Source organism: Molothrus ater, chromosome 10 (genome assembly GCF_012460135.2).
Source record: "Molothrus ater isolate BHLD 08-10-18 breed brown headed cowbird chromosome 10, BPBGC_Mater_1.1, whole genome shotgun sequence".
Classification (NCBI taxonomy): domain Eukaryota; kingdom Metazoa; phylum Chordata; class Aves; order Passeriformes; family Icteridae; genus Molothrus; species Molothrus ater.
The window spans coordinates 14,633,389-14,658,412 of record NC_050487.2 but is presented as its reverse complement, the minus strand read 5'-3'; the positions used below and the strand labels follow the sequence as shown (position 1 = coordinate 14,658,412).

Below are 25,024 nucleotides of genomic sequence, written 5' to 3'. Positions count from 1 at the left end.
GTAGTTTTACTTTAGGTAGGAAAGTTATTTTTTGTTATGAAGAGAGTTGTGACAAGGGAGTCTCTGTGGTGCAGTCCATCAGCATGTTCAGCTCATAGCTGAAAAGCTGAGGTTTGAGCCCCTGCACAGATGGGTTTTCCCTTTCCTCTGCCCCTGTCATGAAGGTTGGAATTAGATCACCTTTGAGGCCCAGTTCAACCCAACCCATTCTATGATTTTGGGCTGCAGGGTTTTGTCCACACAAGGCTGTCTGTTGTAGAGTGGCATCTGTGTTTCTGATGGCAGTTCCCAGTAGAGAGGAGAAAAGGAGCTGCCTCTGTAGCCCCACAGTGATCTCAGGGCTTGGGACTGGGGGGACAGTGGATGCAATGCCATAGGAAATGGCCAGGGATGCCTGTGATGGGATGATAATAAGTTGTGGTTCCTAGGAACCAGTCCTATTTCAGAGCACACAACGGAAATAATTCTGCTTCTGCTGCTGTTTTGCTCTAAAAGAGATATTAATGTAAGAAATAGAGTAATTTAGCAATAACTGTCTGCTCCCAGCTGGCTGCCGTGGCAGCAAAAGCCCCATAACTGAGCCATTCCCTTAGCCAAGGTTATTTCTAAACCACTTTTAGTTCATGGAAAACAATTCGCAAAATTTTGAGTGGTTTGGGAAAAAGAAAAGTCATTTTACAAATCATTGTCTGCTGCAGGAAAAGCAATTGTCATGGACATAAAAACACAATATGGGTGTTTTTAGTGTATCAAGTCATGTGACAAATCAGAGAGCTACCAAAGAACATAAGCTGTCAAACAGCTTCTGCTCTGCCTGCATGGTGATTATCCTCTCAGTTTACACAGATCTTTGCACTCCTGTGGTGCTTTAATAACATCACTGTTACCTGCTGACATTTGAATTCTCACAGCACCTACAGTCATCAGTCACTGTCAGCCCTGGGCTGAGCTTTCTCCTCCCTAACCCAACTGTGGGGCTGCACAGCTCAGACAGCTCTTTCTGCTTCCCATGGCCCCAGAAAACAACCTGCAGAGTCTCTGGGTGATGTGCCTGGCTGCCCAGAGGCTGCAGAGCCTGGGCAGGCAGCAGGAGGAGGGAGAGGCTCCATTTCATGAACCCTGGCTGCTCCTCAGGGTGATGCTGCTCACACCGAGTTATTCGGTGGTGGGGAGGGAGGATTCCCCTTTGGTCCATGGAGCTTACAGGACCAGGTGGAAAAAAGAGATGGAGGAAGGGCAGGATTGAGGTGCTTCAGACAGGGACTGTGTGTGATAAATGCCTTGAAGGAAAGGGGTCTGACCTGTTCTCCATTCAGCCTCTGCAGCCAGGCCTTGGCCTTGTTTGTGCTGGTGTCAGTCACAGCGCTGACCTCTGTGCAATGGCAGCATTCTTTGCTATCAAGGTGCTGACTTGAGAGCAGTTATTCCACTGCTAACACCCCTAAATAGAAGCCAGTGCCTTGTCTGGGCTGGGAAGAACCAGGGATGGCTGGGGCTGGCTGGTTTTTCTCCTGTTGGTTGTTTATTTGGTCTACTGAGAACTAAACTCATCTCTCCATGAGTCAGGGAATCAGGCACTCCCTGCTCCTGAGAGCATTGGAGCTCTCCAAGCATTTGGTATGGGCAGGACTGACACCAGTGGTGTGCCCAGGAGGTTCTGTGTGCAGCCAGACATGGCAGCACCCAGGGCAGGGGTTCTGCCCCATGGGATGAGCAGAGATGAGTTATCTGTGGCAGTGTGCCAGGCCTGTCACTCCTTCAGTAGCAGCCTTAGTAGCCTGCCTCACTTTTTTTTGTTTGTTTTGTTTTGTTTAATATGCTCCTTGTGTTATTTATAATGTAATTTTATTATCTCTTATTTTATCGCAGATTTTGCAAAAAAAGATCAGCCACTTCTTCTATGTTTACCTTAAGCACATCTGATGTTCAAAGCTTCCATACTCTCCCAATGCCAGTTTTTTCTCATAGACAACCAGGCTTTGCTATGGCAAGGCTGGGCTGTGCAAGTGTAGATGCTTCAAATCCCAGAAGGAGCCTCTTATGATGGAACATCCCAGCTTGTGTTACATGATTTAGTTTAGTACCCAGCTCCAGATCCTCTCTGCCTGGTCACTGCAGTTGTGTGCTTGGTGGCAATGTGCTTGATTTGGGGCTCTGAGAGAGGGATTGGGGTGCTTAGTCAGCATTATCTGTTCCATCTCACTCCTCTGGTTGGTTAGTTCCAAATGTATTTTGGATACCTAATAATTCCAAAATAAATGTCTAGAAGAACATCAGGAAACCCGTCCTAAGTATATAAATGACTGTGTTAATGAGACTGAGCTCCTGTGGCTGAGATTGTAAATCATTTTCAGATGCCATCAGCATTTTTTTTTTGTGCTTTGTCTCTGTCCTCCCGTGACCACTGCTTGGAGAGCTGTGTATACACTCAAAGGAATTGCTTTGAGGGGAGGGCTCAAATATCAAAGTGGAAAAAAAGCATTCAAACTTAAAAGCTGACCATAAAGCCCAGCACATCATTTTCAGGAGCAGAACATTATTGTTACTCTGCTGACAAACTTCTTTTGAGGGCAGCAGCACGGTCCAGCACCGTTTCAGATTTGTCTCGCAGCTGCACATAACCAAAATAAATATATGGTTACATAAGGAACTATATTATATTGCTGCTCCCTGCTTCCAAGTGTAATTGTAAAGTAAGCACAAATGCAGAGTGCCTGCCTTTGTGGAGGTGGAGGGCAAACCTCCTTCCACACACAAATCCATGGATTCACACCTGGGATTAATTAATGAGGCAAGCAAGTGCAGGGGAGGTGGGTTTGTCCCCTCTTCTAAGGTCCTTGTATCAGATGTGGAGGTCTCCTCTGGAGAAGACAAGGGGCAGGGAGGGAGAGGCACCAAGCAGGCTCCAGAGAGCAGCCACGTTGCAGGGAGGGCAGAGTGTGGCTTTGGGACTTGGCCCAGCTTGGTGTGAGTAACTGAAGCCCAAAGGATTCCACAGCTCACATGAATCTCTGGTGATTTGTGCAGCTGGTTAACATGGTTTACTGTGGCAGTGACTGAAAAATGAACAGGCTGCCCAGAGAGGTTGTGGAGAGCACCGGCAAAAAGTTGCTTTTGTTTACCCTTCTCTGAGGAGGGGTGTTGGACTAATCAATGTCCAGAGGTCCCTGCCAAGCTCCACCATGCTGTGGGTCTGTAACAGAACACAGCTCTCCTGAATCCCAGGGTAATGTTTGAAATGTAATGTTTACTGGATCCTGCTGTATTTTGATTAAATACTGCCAACAGCAGTGTGTGATCAGGCTGCACATGCACAGGTGGTGTGTGCACATGCATGGGTACCTGCAGAGTCCCTCCATACGCAGGCAAACCAGCACATCTAGCCAGCCTGTCAGAAGAAAATGTAAAAGATTGCTAAATTCCAACTAGACAGAATTTCCAGCTGGAAAAAAAAGAGGAAGGATGTGTCTGGGGAAACCTGGCCTTGTGCTGTTCCTGCCTCCAGGATCTTATGTTAAGTCTCTGTACAGAGCAGTTTCTCCTTAATACTCACCTAATCAAAGAGGGCCTTTGCACACCAGGAACAGTAGATTCATCACTTGATTATGTGGTAGGTTACTTACTATTCATGACGCTTTGTATTCTTCTCTTTAAAGCTCCCAAGCTGTTCCAGACAGGAAAAAGTAATGAGTGAGTGTGTAGTTGTACAGAAGGGCTTGCTGCTTTTCTCATACAGCACATCCAGCTCATGTGGGCACAGTCAATCCTTGCAGCTGTGCCACTGGTTTAGTTCATGCACATTGCTTGTGAAAAAAATAAGCTGTAACAAGAGTTTAGTCGGGCAGTTCCTTGTACTGCCTTTTACTGTACCTGTGTATTATGGTTCTCTGTGTGTCTCACTCCTCTCTGCATGGCACAATGCAAAATGCCCAAAGGGAAAACGCTGCCAGCGGGGTGAGCTCGGATCCGGAGAGGGAAGGAATAAGGGGGGAGCTGGGCATCGGGGCTCAGTCCTTTGTACCCACAGGAGTACCTGGATCTATTGAGGCCTGCCAGCACCTCCCTCCTGCTGTTGCTGGGGCCCGGGAGGGGCAGCGCGCCCCGCTCAGCGCCCCGCACGGCACGGCCGCCCCTAGAGGGCGGTGACCGCCCGGAGAGCGCCGCGCTGGGCGTCCCGGCTGAGCCGGGAGCTGCGGCTGCCCAGGGAACGCAGCTTGCCCGCAGAAAGGCGCACAGTCTGGCAGAGTCAGGCCTCTGTCCGGCTGAAGCGGACAGGTAACGTACCAGAATTTGGCTCAGCTGTTAGGACGAATTTACAAACTGTTGTGAGATGGTGAATTCTGAGAAATACCAGAGACCTTCATTTCTGTAATGAAGGTTTGCTATTTCCCTTGTTTGCTGGTTCCCTTGAAAGAACTAATCCATAAGTGCATTTATACTAGAGCAAAGCAGGAAAAAAAATCAAATCTGCCAGCACAAATTGCTCTGAACTCCTGGATTGACACTAACAGCATGCTCTGTTTGGATTCCAGCACAGCATAGTCCCATCCCAGGGGTGGACTTACCAGGAATGAGGGGACAGAACCTTCCTTATTAATGCCATTTGGTACAGGAACTGTTTCCAGGGAGAAACAGCTTCCCAGCCTCACCTTTCACATGACTTCCTTTACTTGCATGTCAGGTAGGAAATGGGTGGTGAGATTTCCTGCAGCATCCTGTGATGCTGTGAGTGGTCCACATGGCTCTGCCCAGCTTCCACACCTCTGCATCTGACTGGAGAAAATCTAGCCTTCCTCTTTTTCCCCGATCTGTTGTCATCATTTTACTGGTTAACTGCTTTCTTTGCTTCTTCTGCACCTCTCGTCCTGGTGTCAATAAGCAAAACTCCACCACACTTCTCGGTTCTGCAAGAAAATGATGAAAAGTTGATTGAAATAAAGTTTGAGGTGAGGACAGCTTCAGGGCAGACACATTTTTTTCTTCTTTGAGCACATCTAAACCTGAGCTGCTGCTGCACATCCAGGGCTGTGCTGCATGGCCCCATCTGTAGCTGGCTCTGGAGCTGCAGTGTGTGCTGTGCAGGTGCACACTCTGCTGTCCTGTGCTTTGTGTGCTGTGGCACCAGGGCTCACAGGCCACAAAGAGCTTGCTTCAGTGGCAGGGGCATCAGAACACATCTTGGACAAGGCAGGCAGTGTGAAAACATCAACGCTTTTCCCTCCTAGCACAGAAAGATGGGGCTGGTTCCCAGCTTATCTTTATATTTAGCATTGACTCCAAGGAGCATAGTTAGAAGGGACAGAAATACAATCTACTAATTTTCATTTCTGTGTTGCCAGTTGAGTCAGGACCAGGCTGACACTGTCCCAGGACTATTACTGTTTGTTTGGTACATTGAGGTGTGTGTGTGTTTTTGTTACCCCTTGTCCATTAGCTCACGGACCACTGTGTCCATAGCACAAAAGGTCCTGTTGCTTTTCTTGGCCATCTTCACTCCTCACGTCCATCTTGGGCTGGGAGCCAATGGCATGGGCACCAGAGATAAAACATCTTTTATTTCCAAACAGAACCTTCTGCATCAGAGCATGCCTTGCCTTTCAAGAAGCTGTCCTTTTTGGGGACTTGAGCTTTGTTTTTTGAGAGATTTTCATGGATTCATCCATGTCCTGGCCCAGCACCTACCGCAAGCACATAATTCCAGCACAAAGGACTTAAAAATGTACATATATAGAAACTTCTGGTAAGAAGCCTAACATTCCTAAAGAATGTTACTGTCTTCAGTGCTATTTTCTACCTTCACTTTGTGGGTTTTGTTTCTCCAACTCTATCTAGCTGCAAGGATTCATCTTAAATGGAAGTGACACAGCAAAGCCTACTTTGATAGTTTGCAGATTTAAAAATAGCTGTCTTAACATAGGTTTTCCTTCCAAGGTAGAACGTACCTTCTATTGGAAAACATTCATGCACATTGTTAATGCAGGGTCTCTTTTCCATAGTCTGGCTTACAGTGAGTCATCTGCTCTCTGGCTCTCTGTATCAACATGCAAATAGGTGGGAATTAGCTTGATTTCTGAAATTCTCTCTTTTGTATTGACTAAAAATCTGGGGTGGTTATTTTTAAATGTTTCCTATTCTCCAGACAAGATATGAATGTAAATGCAACAAAAGTAATGTTGGATGTTCTCCCTGTACCAATAATGTAGCTGTAAAATGCTGTGTTTTTATTAATCTGGTGGAATGCTTTTCCTTTTTTAGACTGGTGTCAGAATTGGGCCAATTTTATCTGAAGAGTTTATTGTCTCAAGAAGTAAAAATAAATTGAAGTCACTGTAATTTGGAATATCTCAGTTTTTTATCTCAGAGCTATATGAATCAGTATCAGCTGAGCACCTGGCTCATGAAAATCAGCTCTTTATTTTAAAGAATATAGTTTTTAATTTGAAAAGAAAAAAAAACACACTTGGATTCTTGCTTAGAATTTTGGGGCAAACCTTGCACATCTGGAAAAATGTCCACTTTTGCTAACTTCAGTGTGGTGTTGTTTTTCCATGTTAAACTGAGAACTGGACTCTTTCTGATGACACACTCAGTGCTTAGTGAAAATATGTATAATACTTATAATCAGAAGTAATCAGAATGCCTCAGGTCACAGGCCTTTACTCCATGCCAGATCAATCAGAAATTCCTGAGGACAGGTCTTTTGCTTTGGCCATGACGCCTGCTGGCCCCTGCACTGTTCATGTTGATTTATGGGGAGTGATGCTGTGTGAGGAACCAGTGCTGCTGGAAAGGGTTGCACCCTCTGGGGAGGCTGGAAGGTGAAATTCCCATGGGACAGCTCAGATCCCAGGGATGTAACAGCACTGCTGCACATTTTAGTGGGAGAAGGGAAGGACTGAAAGTGCAGGAATATCAAGCATTGTGTTCCTGTGCCATTCCCACGCCTTTACAGACAAGGTCTGACAACCCCAAATATAGTTTCCACAGGCATGGGTGCTGAAGAGCCAGATTGCTCAACAATTACACAAGTGAGCCCCTGCTAACTCCTGCTCTCTGAATCAGAACTTGTCTACTTAAGGAAAACAGCCAGCTCAACTGATTTGCAAACCCGTGTTGAAAGATTTACAGAAATTCTTGTGGGACCACGAGGGCAGGAGGGAGGTAAGTTTGTCTTTCTCTTGGATGGTAACAAAAAGAGCTTCCTGTCTTGCGTCCTCACCTCCTCCAATTTTCCTTTTTTTTGTTTTCATAGTTGAGAAACATCACATTATATTTGTTTATTCATTCATTTTTAAGACAACAACGAGTCTTTCCAAACTCTTGGTTGCCCTCGCTTAATTATATTGTAAGTAGAATTAAACCACAGCGTTGCTGAGGATATCTGTTCCTTAGATGCTCTGCCAGCAGAGTAACCACCATATACCTTTTTCATTATCTGGGAAGCTTCCTTGGCAGTCTTCACTAGAAGGTGTCAAAAAAGTGTTAATAAATCACAGTCAATTTAAAGCAGGAAATTAAATGTTAACACTCTAACATGCTATTCATTTTTATTAGTAGTATTTCTTCTTTTGTTTTGTTTGTTTGCTTCTTGCTTGCTTTGTTTATTGGTTGGTTTGTTGGGGTTTCTTTTTCCCCAGAGAAAAAACCCACATGTGTGCTGGCAGAATGTCTTATGCTAAGGTCAGAAGCAGCTCATAGAGATGACAAATTACCTAGATCTGAGTCTTACACACCTCCTAGTTGGAGCTGATGATAATTGTGTGTATCAGCAATAATTTCTGAAATCTTTTAGATTTTGTAGGAAGGACACAATGATAAATTGTCAAATAGAAAATAACTTTTCTTAAAGGAAGACCCTCAGCCTCAGAGTAGGTCCAAAAGTGGCTGGAGCTTTGCTGTAGAATCACTGATCCATGGAGAGGATAAAAGAAAATTTTGATGCCAGTTCTTAGACATCCTCTTGGAGCCAAAGGAGGTGATACTATGGCTGCATTCTCCTGCTGTTTTTTCTGCAGTCCTCCCCCCTCTCCCTCACTCTTGTGAGGTGCTGAGTTGTAGATGGCTGAGTCTCAGCTGTTCTCCAGACTCTCCCCTGTGCTGTGAGACACCAAAACACCTTCACTGCCAGCACTCAGCTCTCTGTCATCAGCTTACTCTCAGTGTCACAGCCCAGCTCTCCTACCAGCCACATCAACACCAAGCATGGTGGCAGAATGGAATCCTGCAGAGATTCTGCTTGAAGATCTTAAGATAGACCCTGTAAGAGCTCCCAAGAGGAGTAAATGCCTGTGAGTGCCACCTTGTGTCCTTCCAACAGAAGAAGGAAGAAGAAACTCAGTGCCTGGAACTGCAGTAGCTGGTCAGCAGCACCTTGTGGTCACATGTCACTAAGGTAGCCCATAAACTGATCATACCTCATTGTTAGACTGTCATGATCTTTCTTTTTTTTTTTTTTTCCTTGAGATCCTTCTTGCTTGTTTTAGACACGTTGGTCAAGTATCGCTGTGTCCTTGGACTTCCAGCAGCAAACCACCACCTAAAAGCAGTAAAATGGCCTCAGTCCAGGTCTCTTTGTGCAGCAGCATTTCCAGCTGTGTTCCAGCAGTCTGCTGGTGTTTGGCTCAGCTCTTTTGATTCTCTTGCTCCTCCAGTACCCGGTGGAGCCCATTTGGACTTCTGCAGCTGCCATCACGGCTCTGTTGGACCCTGCAGTGGGGAAGAGCCTCAACCTGCCTGACCCTGGTGTGGCTGCTCCTGTGGCCAGCTCCTCTGTGTGTTTCTGCAGGATTTCTGCAGATCTGCTCTAGGCCACGTTCCCCTGTTGGCCTGTACTGGGAGATGCTGTAGAAACACAGAACACCTTGGGTTGGAAGGGACCTTAAATATCATCTAGTGCCACCCCCCTGCCCTGGGCAGGGACACCTTCCCCTGGCCCAGGGCGCTCAGAGCCCCATCCAGCCTGGCCTGGAACATGTCCAGATATGGGGCAGGAGTCCTTGCTTTGCCTCAATATGACCAAACTCCTGTTTTTCCCTAGTCACTTTGATCAAGACAAATGAAATCAAAGTGTTTGCTTCCTGGCTGGCAATTTTTTCCCACATACTGAAAATTTCCTTTCACTGTCCATGGCTTGTAGGAACACCTTTTGGCAAGTCAGAGTAAAAACTAATTTCAGAGTACTGTGCCTTTCTATTTAGGGAATAAAATTACTGTGAATTAACTCTTAAGGAGGCTGCACTGGTTAGAATTTTAAACCCCAAACCAGGTTGAAAATGCTCTGAGAATCTATTAAAATCTGAGATTTTTAAAAAGGGGCAAAAAGGGAAATAGTCTTATTCTAGGGAGGCAAACAGGGAAAGAAATAAGTCCTCTGGTACTGCTTAGGAAAGATAGACATCTCCACAGCTCATGCTTTACAATTCAATAGCTTAACAGTTCAATAACAGAAATGAAGTGTCTGAAAGACTGAAGGTCTTGTCCCTTGCTTTACAAAAGCACAATCATTTTCTAAATGCTTAACTTACAGTGGTGTTTGGTCTACTAAAAATATGGTAATTTCTTTCTGAAGCTAATATAGTCCTTCTGATGTCCCCAAGAAACAAAGTTTAAAAAAACCTCAGTAATGACTCAGGACATTGTGTTTCTGTACTGCAGTTTACAAAAGTGAGAGTTTAGAGGAATGGTGATGCTGCTGAAAATCTTTCTACTCCCCTGACTGTCTGAATCTTGAAATTATATGAAAAAAAAAAAGCTGAAAAAAACCCCCAGAACAAACTTCTAGACCTTTAATTATAACCTAATCATTCTGATCACAGCAATAAATATAACAAATGTGTGGCAAGTATGTGTGTGAGAGTGCAGGACAGAGAAAGGTTTAGGGCAAGGATCAGTGGAAAATCTTTAGAAATGATGTAAGAGAAAGCAAAGGCAGTGATTGGAGTTTGTAGCCTACACCAGACACTATAAAAACTCTGAAAGAAAGCTGAACATTAAGGATAAGTTAGGAGGAAGAACATAGCAGGACCATTAAGGTTGGAATTGCTTGCATCCAATGCAAGGTAAGAGGAGTGAGGGCAGAATGTGTTGGGGATGTTTTATGTCTTCTGCTCTTTTTACAGAAGCATTCTTCTCTTCTGTATTTTTCTCTTTTTGATGTTTTCTTCTTTTTTTTTTTTTTTTAATTAACAGACACGTAAAAGGTGTAAAGATCTGATGGGAAAAGCACAAGTACTTTTTCCAGTACTTTTTACTTTGGAATTAAGACAATAAGGTGCCTATCGCCTGGGATTTTTGGTAGTAAAACTGAGCTACAAATATTCAGTGGAAACTTATTTCCTTCAGTTAATCCACCAATATTTAAACAGAACGTGTCAGTGCATTTTGCAGCAGTGACAAATTACTTTTATGCTGTTGCAGTGCTTTGCAGTAAACTGCTGTCTTTTTATATTGTTCTGGATTTTTCTTTTGTGTAAGTTATTGTCAAATGCATATTACTTCTTAAAATAAGCTGAAGAGCTGTGACAGAATAATTCTTTTGCATTGCTAAATATCTTATGTTGTAGACAAGTTTGCTACATCTAATATATTGGAAAACATGAGATAAATTATTTAGGAAAAGTCTTTAATTTATGAATCTGCAAAAGGGTTTTACTATATCCCATATTAGACAAATGTTGATCCAGATTCTGCTGCATTCCTGCAATAATAGAATAACTGCAAAAACATTCCTAGACTAGCAGAGTAATTATCATTATCCAGTGATCTGGCTAGTTCAGTTTTGTGCCCCTGTAACTGAAGGCAGACTCTGATTCTGTGATAGTCATTGTAATTTCTCCATTCTGAGTTCAAAACTATTTCACTGGGTTTCTTTTTCCTCCCACACTGAAGTTGTACAAGTAAATACATGCAAATAACGTTTGGTTTAGATGTCCAGAGGCTACAATAAAGTTCAGAATCCACTAATTTTTGAAGCACTAGCATGCAGTGCCCTTAGCTTTCCTTACTTGGTCTTTCAATTTGCAATGATTGTTCTCTGGTGGGGAGTGCAGAGCTGAAACCTGAGGAGCTGAGAGGACATTTTGTGCCTCTGCCCACTGCTTAACTCAAGAAATTTCTTATTGCATTTATCTGTCTCTGCTCACCTGTATCCAAAATGCAGCTCAACCTATTTTTCCTGTAAAATACTTTGAACATTATGAGGAATAACAGGCAAAACCTCCCAGCTCAAACCAAGCAAAGCTATGGTGTAAATGATGAGAGGACTGCAAAATATATATTACTGGACCAGGCATTCCTAATTTTTTATAAATACTTGCCAATCTGATTTCAGGAGATTAGGACTTTGTTTTCACTCTTGGAATGAATGACAAGTGCCTCTCTGGGCTTCTTGGATAGCCAATTAAAACACACAGCAGTTGTAAGAGCTCTGTTATTAGACCCTGACAAAGATTGCAAGTGCTTCCAGCTTTCCTTCTCTTCTTACTTAACTCAGAGAGATGGGTTACTCTCTAATTTCCATTTGCAATGCATCTCCCCCAAGACTTTTCTTCTTCAAGTAATACCCTTGATCAGAATGTTTAAGTGTTTTTTGAGTAAAGCAGTATCAGTGTTTGAATCTCGTTACGAAATTCCAATGCCATTCTGGTCTCTGAAAAGCTCATCTTGAGGGATATTTTTATTATTCTTTAAATGGTCTGTTTTTCTATTGATAACCTATTTTGCTAATATACTCTTTATACCTGGTGTGAAGATCTTCTACTTATCTCTTCAATGCTGTTAGGAAAAAAATTTTTCTAATATAGAAGACCACAATCTATTTTTTGATTTTTCCTGATGGAAAGATTTCTTATTTTTGCTTCAAATTCTGAAGATGGCACTCTAACAATGAAAAGTTTTTGGCTCTTGTGGAAAAGGAGGAAGAAAGCTGAATGTTAAACTGGTGGAAATGTTAAGAAAAGTTGGCATGTTTAGTCAGTATATATATATAAACAGTGTAGGGTTGAGAGTTTGTTGGCAATGAAGAATAGACTAATAATGTTTTGTATTCCTTTGTACATACCAGGAATACTGCAGCTCACTCAATTATCTTTTGAGGAAAGGTGCAAATAGGTTTTTCCCACTAAGAGATGTTTTTTTACACTTCATAGCATCCCTCTTTTTTAATAGCCCCTGAGCTTCTAGATGGGCTTTGTTACTTCTGTTATATCTGTTATATCTGTTATATTTGTTATATCTGTTGCTTCACGGTCTCCTAATTTTATGGTATATGTGTGAGTTTGGGGTTTTTAATTTTTGAAATCTGTTGCTAAAAATGGATTGATTACACAGTGTAATAGAGTAAATGTGTAGCCAGCTTTGCAGGATGTCCAACCTGTGTCCTTCCTGTCCATTCTAAAGAAATTTGTTCTCATTTGTTCTGTATGGCCATTTGGTTTCATGCCCTGTTTTCAAAGGAAGAGATGAGAACCATGACTGTCTTTTCACAAGTGCTTGCCCACCTCTGTCAGTTAATTTGTTCCTGAATCATGCTTGTGTCTGTTCAGCCAAGGTGCCCTGGCATGGCTGTGTTCATTTATGCCTTCTTGGACTCCTCATGGAAATTAGAGGGTCACCTTTCCATCCTTTCTTCACATGATGCCAGTGCTGCTCCCACAGATGTTGTGTCCTCTGTGGGCAGGGTCCAGGTGAACCCTGCAGTGACTGAAACCATGGCATAAAACTCTGTTTTATCTGAGTACAAGTGGTAGGAACAGCTGTGTGGTCTTGCAACTTCTGAGCCAAAGCACAGCTGTCAAACAGGCAAAGGTGACTCACGTGGTGATATGAGAACATGTCAGGACTGAAACCAGAAATCATGGCACAGGGAATGCAGTTATTGAAATGAAGGCTTTAGAAATCAATCAACAAATCTTGACTACCTTGAGAAACCTTGAAGGAGCTTCATTTTCAAGAAGTGGAGCATGCTTGGCCTTGAAATACTGTCTGACAAAAAGATTCTTTTGGGACACAAAAATGCCTAGTTATCTCAAAATAACTAATCATAAGCCTCTTGCATAAGTCTATGAATTTCAAGTTCTTTCTGGTTCCCCTAGATGAAACCTACCTGCCTCTATATATCTGTATAGTCATGAAACTGAAAATAGAAGGAAAAATACATTGTAGAAGTTGTCAGTGTCTGTACCATGTAAAACAAAATATATGGCATTGTTTAAAAACCTATGCCTACTCCAGAAAACACATTATTAATAACATAAAGAACCTGACACTGGCAGCTTACATTTCATTTTGTCACTAAAGCCCCAAGTTTCAGTGTGTGGCTTCAGTATCTTTTAGAAAGCAATATGTGAGAAATGCTCCATATCTCCTCTGTGGGATGACAACAGAAACACCACTCTAACCTATTTTTGAGATCTGCTTTTTTTTCTGAGGGTGAGATTTGTTTTGATTTTTATCCTTTTTCCTTGACATTTACATAACTACAAGGACACACAGGGTCCTTCAGCAGTTCTGAAATCACTGGGGGTAGGGGTGGTATTTTTGGCTTTGTGGTGATTTATATGATCAGAGGATACCTTTTACAACTTTTAAAAGTAAGGAAAATTTGTTCCAGCAGGAGCAGACTTCTTAGAGCTTCATACAAGCCATTTGTAAGTTGTTCTTTTGGTAAGATAATCATCCATCATAATTTTTTTGGCCAAGGTATATTCCTATTGGGCGTGCAATGCAAGCATAGCAAGGCCAGTGCGAGTACTCAGTTTGATTAATCAATTCGATTAAGATAGGTAGCAGCAGTTAACATTCTATTTTGTGGTGCTGGAGCAGTAACAAAATAGCTCAGTAACTGGTTTGCAGACCTGATTTCACCCAGCTGGCCAGAATCTGCACAGTCCCAGACACCTTCCTGGCCAGCAGGTGATGAAGTTCATCACTTCCCAGTGCTGTCCCAGTGTTATAAGAGGAGCACTGGAGGCCAAAGAGGCCCTGCCAGGAGCTTCCCAATGCCTGTGGGACAGCCAAGCCTTGGCTCTGCATCAGGTCACTTTGGTGTCATCCAGGCAAAACCTCAAGGCTTGGCCACAGGGTGCTCACTGCAAGAGCAAGGTCCTGGTTTGCAGGCGGCTTGGGCATGCTCCATGCTGGAGTCACAGCCACGAGCAGAGCACAGCCAGCAGGACACACTGGAGTGAAGGATTGCAGAGCAAGGCACGATGTCTTGCCTCGGTTCTCTTGCTAACAGGCCAGTAAGAAAAATAAGTCCCTTGTGATTTATGCTTGCAGAGTAATCTCCACAGTAATGTGAAATATCGTGGTTCAAATGGGTAAGAACAATGATGGCTGTTACTGCTTTTGACAGGCAATGGGTTTGGAGCTTGGTGATGAATTGCATTCTGTCTGAGGTTTGTTCAGCCCACTTATCTTCAGGATGTCATTTTGGGTTTTGTTTTTTTGTCTGTAAGAAAAACATCTTTTAAGTCCTTTGGTTTGATGTTGGAGACTTAGCAGTTTCTGTTTGGTAAGGTGTTTTGCTTTCTTGTGATATTTTCTTGGAAAATGGCTCTGCACTGGCTCTAAGTAAAAGTTTTGTATGTTTATCCTGCTTTGATAAGGTAGAATACTGTTCTTTCTTTTATCTTTAATTTTATTTTAATTGGACTGCCAACAAAGATACCTAATTACATGAGGAATTTTAGTTTTGACACATTTCAAGCTAAAGTATCACTAAGACACATAAATATGTCTGAATTTCAGACTTGCAATTACATTTAGAGAAGGGAAAACCGTATTTTATGTCAGATAACACAAGACTCTCAGATATTGCAGGCATGGAATTATTATCCCTTGACCTAGCTCTGTGAAGTTGGTGGTGAAGAATTTTCTGGAAGGATACAATTTCAATACAATGAATTTCAAATTCAATTAAGGGTGCATCTTGAAAAGCTTGTCAGGGCTTTGCTTAGTCTCCTTCAGGAACAAATACTGTCCAGCCTCTCTTAAAGTCTCTCTTGGAATGTGTCAAATATGGGTGGGGTGAAGCAATAGCCAGTGCATGGCTGGGAAAACCCCGTTTTGGCCAGAGGGCTCTGCTTGGCCAATTGCAACAAATAAGCTCAAGGAGAAATACCAATAACTTGTTTTAATAACTAAGGTCCTTAGTTTTACCACCTTCAGCCATGTCAAAGTCCCAGACTGGCAGGAGAAAGTGTGATTTTAATTGTATTTACATAATCCTCACTGCATTATTAGTTTTGCAATTGCTTTTCTAAAGCCGAACCGTTCAACTACAATAACCCTGCCTTTTTCTCCTGCCTTGGTCCCATTGCTGCATGAAAATCAGCACAACAGGGTCTTGCTGGACTCAAGTTTTGCTCCCTTTTCAGTCAGTGACACCACCTCTTTAGCTGCTTATTTCTTTGGGAAGTAGAGCCAAGCTTTAAGTCCTTAAAATTTCCTCTGCTTCTAATTTCACTGGCGTTGAGTTCTGACCAGTTAATCAAATGTCTTTGGTGCTGCAGGTGCCTCACTGTTTATTTTCATTAGTGTACCAGCTGCTATTTTTAGCTCTTTAGTCTTTGGCCTGAATGAATACCAGCACAGATCTTAAACCATAATAAACATATGTTTTTAACCTTGCCCTTTATTTTTACATCTCTGTATCCAAATAATCAGGATGTGGTTATCTGTGAAGGTAGTAGAGTGCTACTTCAAATTTCAATGCACACCCACATACAAAAATATACATTGTAGAGAGTTCCAGCTTTAAAAACACCCAGGCAGACCTCTGTGTTTATGTCAAGCAATGGCTGTTGCTGCAGGGCTCAGAGACAGTGGCACCAGGTGGTTTAGTGCTTTGACTTTGTCCTTTAATTCCAGTCAACTGTCTGCCTCACCCCTGCAGAGAAACCAGCAGCTTTCTTCCTAACTCCCCATCACCTATGGATAATGATAATAATAATAATTTATATGTATATATATTCATATACTCTTTGTGTTTCTGCTCTGCCAAGTGGAGAATCAGCAAGGAATGGCAGAATCAGACTTGAATTATACTCTGGGGCAGGACCTGGAGACAGAGAAAACAGCAAATTAGCAGATGCCTTTGGCAAAAGGCCCCAGCCCAGCTCTTCCTGACATCACCTGAGACACTCCCACCTGGGGAATTGAAGGCACATCAGGTTTTAAGAACTGGATCCAAACAAGGACTCAAACAATGTAGGCTAAACCTGTGTCCAGAGGTAACCAAGCACCTTCCTCATCCTGAGCTTCCCAAAACTCCCTGCATTATTTAAAGGCTTGGTGGGCATCTGCAGTTCTGCAGCTGTGACACATGGTCAGACCACACCAGTCTCACCAACCCATCCCTCTGCAAGCTCACTGTGAATAATTTTATTGCAGGATGCCATTGGAGGTTGTGGCTCCCACTAAATCATGTTGGGAACTAGCAAAATTCAGCCTTGCCTTCAAAATACTGCTGGAGGGGTACATGACTTCTGTCACAGCTTTAAGCACCTCTCCAGCATGTGGGGAGGCCAGGGGCAGCCAAAGGTCCCTGCTGACAAGTGAGCATGCAGTTCATCTGGTTTTAAGGCAGGTTTGCATTCCTCACTGCTGCTGCAAGGATTGCACCTCTGTGCAGAAAGGAATCAGAAGATTGGCAGGGCTTTGTAGAAGGAGCAGAGGAGGGAGCTGATGCTGCATGCAAGGGTGAAGAGCATTCAGCTGGCATTATCTTTATGCAGTGACTCTGACAGATAAAACTTCTTAACAGCCATGGGGAGAGTCTCCCTTTGTTTTTTACTTCTTTAAGACCTGTGGAGCAAGATTCCTCAGGGGATGCAGCTGTGGAGTAATGTACAGATTGTTCTCCTTTGCAGATGCTGCACTTCCAGCTGGTGGTGGTGCATTTGGCCCTGGTGATTGCCCTGCTGTGGTGGAACTCCAGCTCTGTGCTCCTTGCACAGGCAGCTCCAGAGGTAGGTGAAGGTTCCTGAAGGTTCCTGCTCTTCCTTGGGCATTCTTAGCCCCACAGTGAGGAGGACACTGGAGTACCCAAACACTGTTGGAAGGTGTAGGATCAGAATTGACTCTGTGAGGGCCAAGGAGGAGCCTCAAGAAGAGAGAGATGCAAATTGTAAGGTTCTAAGGGAACAGACTGAATAAGGCCTCACCCAAATTCTCACAGCCTCTCCCAAACACCTGGGGATTTCCTGTGTGCTAAAACATTGTCCAGTGGATAGAGAACTTCCTGAAGAGGGGAAGGAGGTGATGGAAGGGGGGAAAGCAAACTTTTCTAACACTGGAGGGAAAGGTTTTGATTATTCTTCTTACAATAATAGCATGAGAAAGCTGAAGCTTTCAGAAGCCATAAGGAGATCCCTGGGAGAAGGTCACCTGCACAAAAATTACAAATTAAAGGAGATGGACTAGACCAGGAGGGGGAGGGAGCAAAGTCACTTGCCTAAGCTTGCAAAGGAGAGCAGCAGATGAAATGGATGAGTTGTCTCATGTTTCACCCAGGATGATATGTAGGGGTTGCACCTGAAAATACTTCTACTGCATTCCCTATTTTTATGTCATCTTGACATAAGGCAGATTTGGCAGAAAAGGTATTTATGTAATGGTTTCATGCCATAAAAAAAAAAAAGTCAAGTATCTAAAAGTTAACTAAAAGTAGTGCTGTTTGCCTCTAGGGTTTTTACATAGGTTTTAAGATCAACTTAAACATTAGATGGCTGCTGAAGAATACTGATGGATCCCTCTGCATTGCTCTCTGTCTTCACACAAGCATGACCTGATTCTCCAAAAGTGCTGCAGCAGCTGCTGTTCTGGTGCCACAGACACCTGGTATCCTGCCTCCATCAGTGACAGATTTTTGTGAGAAGAATATAAGAAGAGAAAATCTTTGCAGACTTCTAGATCTAGAGACCTGCACTGGACCAGGGCATGTTTTAGCTGCTGATGGGCCAGAATTTGTCTTTGAACCAGTTTAAAATCTCAGTATCCACAACATTCTCTTCATCTGTGTGCTGTGTTTAAAAAGTAACTCTTTATATTTATTTTAAATCCACCATCTGGTGACTTCACTGGATGGACTCGGAAGCTCTTTCTCTTGAGAAAAATATTACTAGTTTTTATTCATTTCATTGCTGTTCCCAAGTTTGCAAACCCTCCACTATACCACATACACCCACTCTCATCTCTGCTTATCTGTGAAATTGTACTTTTTTCAGTGGTTTACCAGAAGGAAACTGTTTTCTACTTCTGATTATCATTTTAGCTGTCACTTTACTTCTTACAATTCCATTATATCTTTTGAATACAAAGTAAGTGGAGTTGCAAGGTATTCAAGAGCAAAGGCTCTTCTTGCCCTTCTAATTTCAACTGTTATTGTAGATATTTATCCCCACTAAGCAGAAGGAAGGGTTCAGTCTTTTTTGAAGGCATCATTCAGTTGCAAGCCTCTATGAAATTTTTATAAGAATAGTGGGATGGCCTGCAGAAATAGGCTTTGTGGAGTAACAAATTTTGATATTTCTTGCAATAATAACAAAAGCAAGTTCAGTTCTATTAAAAAAGAATTCCAGACTTTGACAGCAAAATCCTATCTGTGGAAACAGGCCACGTTTCAGAGAAGGATCTTTGTTTTAAAACGTTGTCCCAATTTCAGTGAGTGTCCTGGTAGTTCTGTATTTACAGGATTGCTCCTATGACACTGGTTGAATTCTTTTTTTTTTTCCTGGGACTTGAGCAGCCAGCAAACTGAAATTTTCCTGCTTTCTTCTGCAGCCTCTGGAGCTTTCTGCTGCTCTGGGTGTGGGAGACCATCCCATTGTCAGTGAAGAGAAGTCAGCCAAACTGTTCCTTCTTGATGACTTGGTGTCTCTGGAGAATGAGGTGACTGAGACCAAGAAGAAAAGGAGCTTCCCAGGATTTGGCTCCCCCATTGACAGAATTTCCTCATCCTCTCTGGATGCTAAAGGCAAACAGAGGTAAACTCTTAAATGCTCCTGCCAGTGATAAAGTTGGAGGAAGGCTGTTGCTAGGTGCTCTGGACACTGATGGGTTAGCTTTAAAATGTAGTTTAAAACTACATTTCTGGCCATGAGCTTTGCTAAAGCAAGAAATGTGCCTGAGGTTCACAAGCAGAGGGGCAGGGCTGTGTGCTCCTGAGACTGGGATGGAAGGAAGGTGTGGTGGAGTGGATGTTTTGAACAGAAAGATGAGGACACATCATGAAAATGGGCAGGCAGACGGTAGAATGAGCTTCAAGACCTCCATTAGCTTTGGATAAGTCAGGGTTTAAACAATGCAGCAATGTGTGTTTGAAGATAAACAGGGCTCAGCAAAGAATGATGCTCAGTGTGGCTGGGGAGAGACAGAGTTTGGGGCACAGCTTTGGGGGCTGTTCCCTGTGTCTGACAGAGCTTGCCTGTCTTGTTCTGCTCTTCTGGTAACTGTCTTCTCTTGGATGGAATCCCTAATGCCACAAAGTATTTAATAACATGCTTAAAGCTTAATCTGGAAATGGAAAGTATTCATGAGAGCCAGTCAATATTACAAGTATTTTTTCAAACAAAGTTTTGCAATATTTTCTTGTTGTTTTTCCATTTATCCACCCAGTCTGCCACTAGGACTGTTTGGCTGCAGCCAAAAGTGATAAAATACAAAATTCTTAAAACCTTAAGTAGAATTATTCTGTTCTGTCTGCCTCTTCAAGATATCAAAATCAGCTCACTCTTCATTTGCTTTTTAGCATGTTTTCCCTTTCCAGGCAAAGAAAAAAAAGGTAATTTTTGAAGCTGTAATTTTGTGCAAAGGCACATGGTGTTCCCAATTTTTCTCTTTTTTTGGATGGAAATCTTTCATTCTATATGCAGTACAAGGAAAAAACTAAACAAAGAAACGAACAAAAAATTCCTCAAAAAAACGGCAAAAAGCAAACAAACAAAAAACAAAAAGGGAAATGGTGGTGAAAATAGTTTGTCTCTGAAAAATGAGCTCAGGAAAATGAGTGACACACTGCACAAAATTCCCCCTTTCCCAGCAGCATCAGCACAGTTTGCAGTTCTGAGTTGGGATTATCATTTTGGGGAGCTGTTTACCCTTTAAGTTTGGGGTTGAGCCATTTATTAGAGGCACCTGAGCTGCTTTGATCACTGCAGTGATAGTCTGACACCACCAGCAGCATGGACCACAGATCAGATGGATGATATGAAAGAGTAGTAAGGCTTTTGATAGAGAAGTACCTTCAGATAGAAACAGGCAGAGGCTGCTGCACTTGGAGGAGTAAGAGCACGGACTGAGCAGCCTGTCCCAGGCTCAGCCAGCAGATCACAGCTCATTCCTGTACCTTCAGAGACCAGAAACAAATTTGTGAGAGCTGATAAACAGATTGAGCCCCCCGAGTCAATGCAGTGTGTGCAGTGCCTGGCACATAGCAGAAACTTTTGGAAAAGAGCAGATCAAATGTTAGGCCACTTCCCAGCTTGTCCTGACACCCACTGATGTCAGGAGAGCCCGGATCCTGGTCTGCCATCAACACCGGTTTGTAGCGCTTTGAAAAGCACGGGAAAAGCGTGCAGGAGGCAGGAGAGAGAGAAAGATCCACGTCAGACGGAGAGAAAGAACCTGCGGGGATCCTAGACAAGGCTGGTTTAAGTAGAAAAAGCCACGTTGTCCCTCGTACGCCACGGCACGGGGACGCTGCGGAGCGGAGCGCGGCGGGGCTGCCGTGGCGCGGGGCGGCCGCAAGAGGGAACGATGGGCAGCGCTGGGAGAGCTGCTCATCCCTGCTCTGAACATAGTATGGCACTGGGACAGCTCCTCACCCCTGCTCTGAGCGCTGGGAGAGCTCCTCACCCCTGCTCTGAGCGCTGGGACTGCTCCTCATCCCTGCTGTGAACACTGGGACAGCTCCTCATCCCTGCTGTGAACACGGTATGGCACTGGGACAGCTCTCCATCCCTGCTCTGAACACAGCATGGCACTGGGACAGCTCTCCATCCCTGCTCTGAACACAGAGAATGGCACTGGGACAGCTCCCCATCCCTGCTCTGAACACAGAGAATGGCACTGGGACAGCTCCCCATCCCTGCTCTGAACACAGAGAATGGCACTGGGACAGCTCCCCATCCCTGCTCTGAACACAGAGAATGGCACTGGGACAGCTCTCCATCCCTGCTCTGAACACAGAGAATGGCACTGGGACAGCTCCCCATCCCTGCTCTGAACACAGCATGGCACTGGGACAGCTCCCCATCCCTGCTCTGAACACAGAGAATGGCACTGGGACAGCTCTCCATCCCTGCCCGGGGCACAGAGCATGGCCCTGGTGCAGCTCACGGGGCAGAAGCACCGCCCCGCCCCGCCCCAGCCTCGCAGTCCCTTTCCATTCCAGGGAGTTCACTCCCCTTTTCTCCAGGCAGGCTCGGGATGGCTCTGACAGCCCAAGTGTCCCACCTGTGCCTCCCCACCCGCAGAGGAAGCAGCTCTTCCCTCGAGGTGACAGGCTGAGCATCCTGGCTTTCCTTCCCTTTGCCTTCCCCAGGGCTCGGGGCAGCAGTGCTGGATGCCTGAGGAAGGAACAGGCCAAACAAAAGCTCCCCTTCCTTTGGGATGTTCTCCAGCTGCTCCAGCACTGATGTGGTGCTCCCCTCACAGGGGATACCCCACCAATTCCCAGTCCCTGAGCTGGTGTGGAAAGCAGCTGGGACCCAGCCAGCAGGGCAGTGGATGCTGGAATGATGGATTGGACTGGACATGCATGGACTGGAATGGTGCATTGGATGCAGCCCCTGCCCCAGAGGTGTGAGGAAGGAGCCTGCTCAGTGAGCCCCAGGGCTGCACAGCTCTGGGTGGGATGTGCACAGCCCCAGGGTGAGGCAGCCCAACAGTGCTGGCACCAAGTTAGCCTCCAGTGCACCACAGCATTCTCTCCTGCTTGGTACTTTGCAGTTGCCAACTTACTGAACAAAATTTCTTTTTATTTATGCTCCTCAACAAGGACCGATAAAGAATTAATCTTCCAGGGCTTCTCTTGGACTTGCACTTCACTGACAAATATTTCTAAGGGCAAAAGTTGAGGTCGTTCTCAGCTGCAGGAATTCTAGCCATTCCCACAACTAATTAAAATAAAACTTCTGCTGGTGGAAAAAATGCTCCAAAAATGCTGAATTAAGATGGGGAAACGTATTATTTTATATAAAAAGAACTGCAAAAAAATATAGCTGTGTAGAAATTCTTTCACACATTCCTCATGCCCTAATTCATCAAATTGTCAGGAAATTTACCATATACAGGAAAAAAAATCAACCCCTAAATCTTCCCATTTTCAATCAAAGGACTGCTGCTATAGAATTTTGATGAACACTACATTGCCAAAGAACCTATAGAAAAACCTTGTTAGGCCATCTCTGACTTTTCCCCTCTTACTGTGCAATACTTTCTACCTCCTTGCTAATCTTGGCCCCAGCTGGCCCTGGAGCTTTCAGAGACCCAGGTCATGGGTCACCTGCAGTGTGTGCTACTGTGCAGGAAACAATTCCCCTTTATAAATGCAGTGTATCACCTTTCTTTTATGAATAGCAGTTAACCTGTGAAGTCAGTTTGCTGCCAAATAAAAATAGGGGTAGTGGATCAAGCTCAGCCAGTCTGTAAATCAGCTGCAACTGCAGCCTTTTGTAAGACAAGTGCAGCATCTTATTTTTAACCTCTCAAATCTTTGGCTGCTCCTGCACACTGTTCTACCTGAACAATGAGATGTTAGTGGGATGAATGCAGGAATCAAGCATGTAGTAACACCTTGATTATTCATAGATGTCTTTCCCCATTTGTTTCCCTCCCTCTCTGCTCATTTTCCTGGTGCAGGAAAGTGCTGGAGCTGCCCAAGAGAAGGTTTGGAGTTCCTCTGGACCGGATTGGAGTGAGCCACCTCGGTGACACCAGGGCTTAGCAGCTCCTGCAGGTAAGCCAAAGCATCCCAGCTGTGGGCAGGCTTGGAGAACCCACTGAGTGCCTCTCTACAAGCAAACAAGTATTCCTAATATTTTAATCTCCTCCACTCCACCTTACAGTGTGTTTGCCCAAGTCTTGCATTTCTGACATTGGAAAATGTAATGTTTACTGCTTTTTTTTTTGCCTACAGATGCTTCTATTCTGAATGAGTGATGCTGTATTGGAAACATTACAGAGTTTTGGAAGATGCCTCACAGCATGTCTTGTCTTTGCCTAATGATACAGCACTCAAGGAATTGACCTCCTGCAAAATCTGTTTCAAGCTCCATTTTACAAATGTTGCATTTACAAATAATAACATGTTCAGTTCATCAGGTCAGAATGCTCACAGCTGTGCACAATGTCACTGGTAGGAGGGAACAGAGAATATGTATATATTTTTATTGCATGGCATTTATCTGTTAAACTTGCAGAATGTTATTATCCCAGGCCGGGCTGAGATTTTTTGGATTGAAAATAAAACTTCCAGAGATGCCAACAGCAGTCCATGAAAAGCAGAGAGTTTGCTTTGCACATTTCTTTCTGGAGGGGAGCTGATCAGTAGATGGAGGGAGGATATAGCAGTTATGGGACAAAGCTAGAATGCTTTTGAACTGCTGTTTGGGAGGAGATGTTGTCTGCCCTCACCAGGAGTTACTCTGAATAAGAACAGTGACAAGACCTTAGTATTTGTCCTGATGTTTTGAGTAGTCTCTCTCTTATCTCTGCACCATATTTAGACATGTTTTCATCCTATAGCAGATCCTGAACTGTGGTGAGACTTTTAGTTGATGAATACATTTCACCCCTCCCTATGCATAACATAGGAGAGTGTCCAAATATGAGGTCATCCACTTCCAAGGCCATCTGCATCTTATGCCTTATTTTAGCCTCTTGATGTGTGCACAGGGCATGGTCAGAATCCAGCTCTAAAAGTTCAAGTATTTCTCACTCTGGTAAAATGTAAACATGTCCTCTCCACTTCATTTCAGGGTAAAACAGGTTATTTTAAATCCTCTTTCATCCTTTTCATTTCTTTCCAGATTATAAAATACAGCTGAGAAGAGCTCTCTGCTGACATCTCAGTGCTCAGATTCTAGCTGATGTTTTCTAAACCTTACATTCTCTCTCCTTTGGTCCATATCAGCTAAATTCCTTGGATTGCTATTCTAGGGTATAAATCATCCTTAGCATTGCAAAAGAAGATCCATTGAGAAAGGGATTATGCAGGATTAAGGAAAAAAAACAGTTATTCTTGCCAAACAGCCTGTGTTAGGCAGTAAGCAATGCTGGAGATGGGAATTAAGTGTTAATTTCCTAATCTTGCATGAGGCACAAAGCACCTGGCCTTTAGCTAGCAAAAAAAAAAAAAAAAAAAAAAAAAAAAAAGTATTTGGCAAATCAATGAGACTTAAAAGCTGTTGTGAGAGTTGGGACTTTGGGACAATTGCCCTGGTTCAGCCATGGTGAGAGATGAGGCTCCCACTCAGAAGAGCAGGTAACATCTAATTCATGTGCTCAGACATAGCAGGGGCCTTTTCCATTTCCCTCCTTGCCTACAGCCCTGCCCAGAGACCAAGACTGGCCCAGGCATAGAAAATGTGCAAGAAACTTCACTTTTATTGATATTTCTAATATAGGCTGATGCTGCTGAGAGCAGCAGCACAAACCAGTGACTCACATCAAGAGATGTCCCTATCCTTGCCATCTGCCAGAGCACTGCAGCTGAGTTAGGAGATCATTCCCCCTTTGGTGGGTGAGCTGTCTGTCCTTGTATGTGAGCTGAAGCACTGCAGATGCTTTCCAGACCAAGCTCTCAGAGGTCAGAGAAAAGAAGAAGGCCTGTAAGTCCATATGTGATGATCTTGGGTTTTTGCTTCCTGCTTTTCTCCTGGTCATGCTGCTAATTTTCTGCCTTTAAGCCTCCAGGTGCAGGGTCTGAGAGCTGGGCTCAGTGGGTGCATGTAGACTGACTCAAGAGTTTCAGCCCATGCTAGAAGCAAGCCTGCAAATGCAGTGCCAGGCAGTCAGAGCT

At 43.9% G+C, this 25,024-nt stretch overlaps 1 protein-coding gene across 5 annotated transcripts in view; it reads left to right on the top strand.

The window, feature by feature from the left end:
- Positions 1-23,504, top strand: part of OSTN (osteocrin) — an 80,785-nt gene extending 57,281 nt beyond the window's left edge. For 4 of the 5 annotated variants that reach the window (XM_036388849.2, XM_036388851.2, XM_036388854.2 and 1 more), the window contains exons 2-5: positions 16,872-16,970; positions 18,784-18,986; positions 22,864-22,960; positions 23,141-23,504. In XM_036388849.2, coding sequence (XP_036244742.1) covers positions 16,872-16,970; positions 18,784-18,986; positions 22,864-22,948 — 387 coding nt within the window. In that variant the 3' untranslated portion in view covers positions 22,949-22,960; positions 23,141-23,504. Of the gene's footprint in view, positions 1-10,012; positions 10,059-16,871; positions 16,971-18,783; positions 18,987-22,863; positions 22,961-23,140 lie in introns of those variants that run through there. The other variant, XM_036388853.2, reaches the window with a different exon arrangement.
- The last annotated feature ends 1,520 nt before the right edge of the window (positions 23,505-25,024 follow it).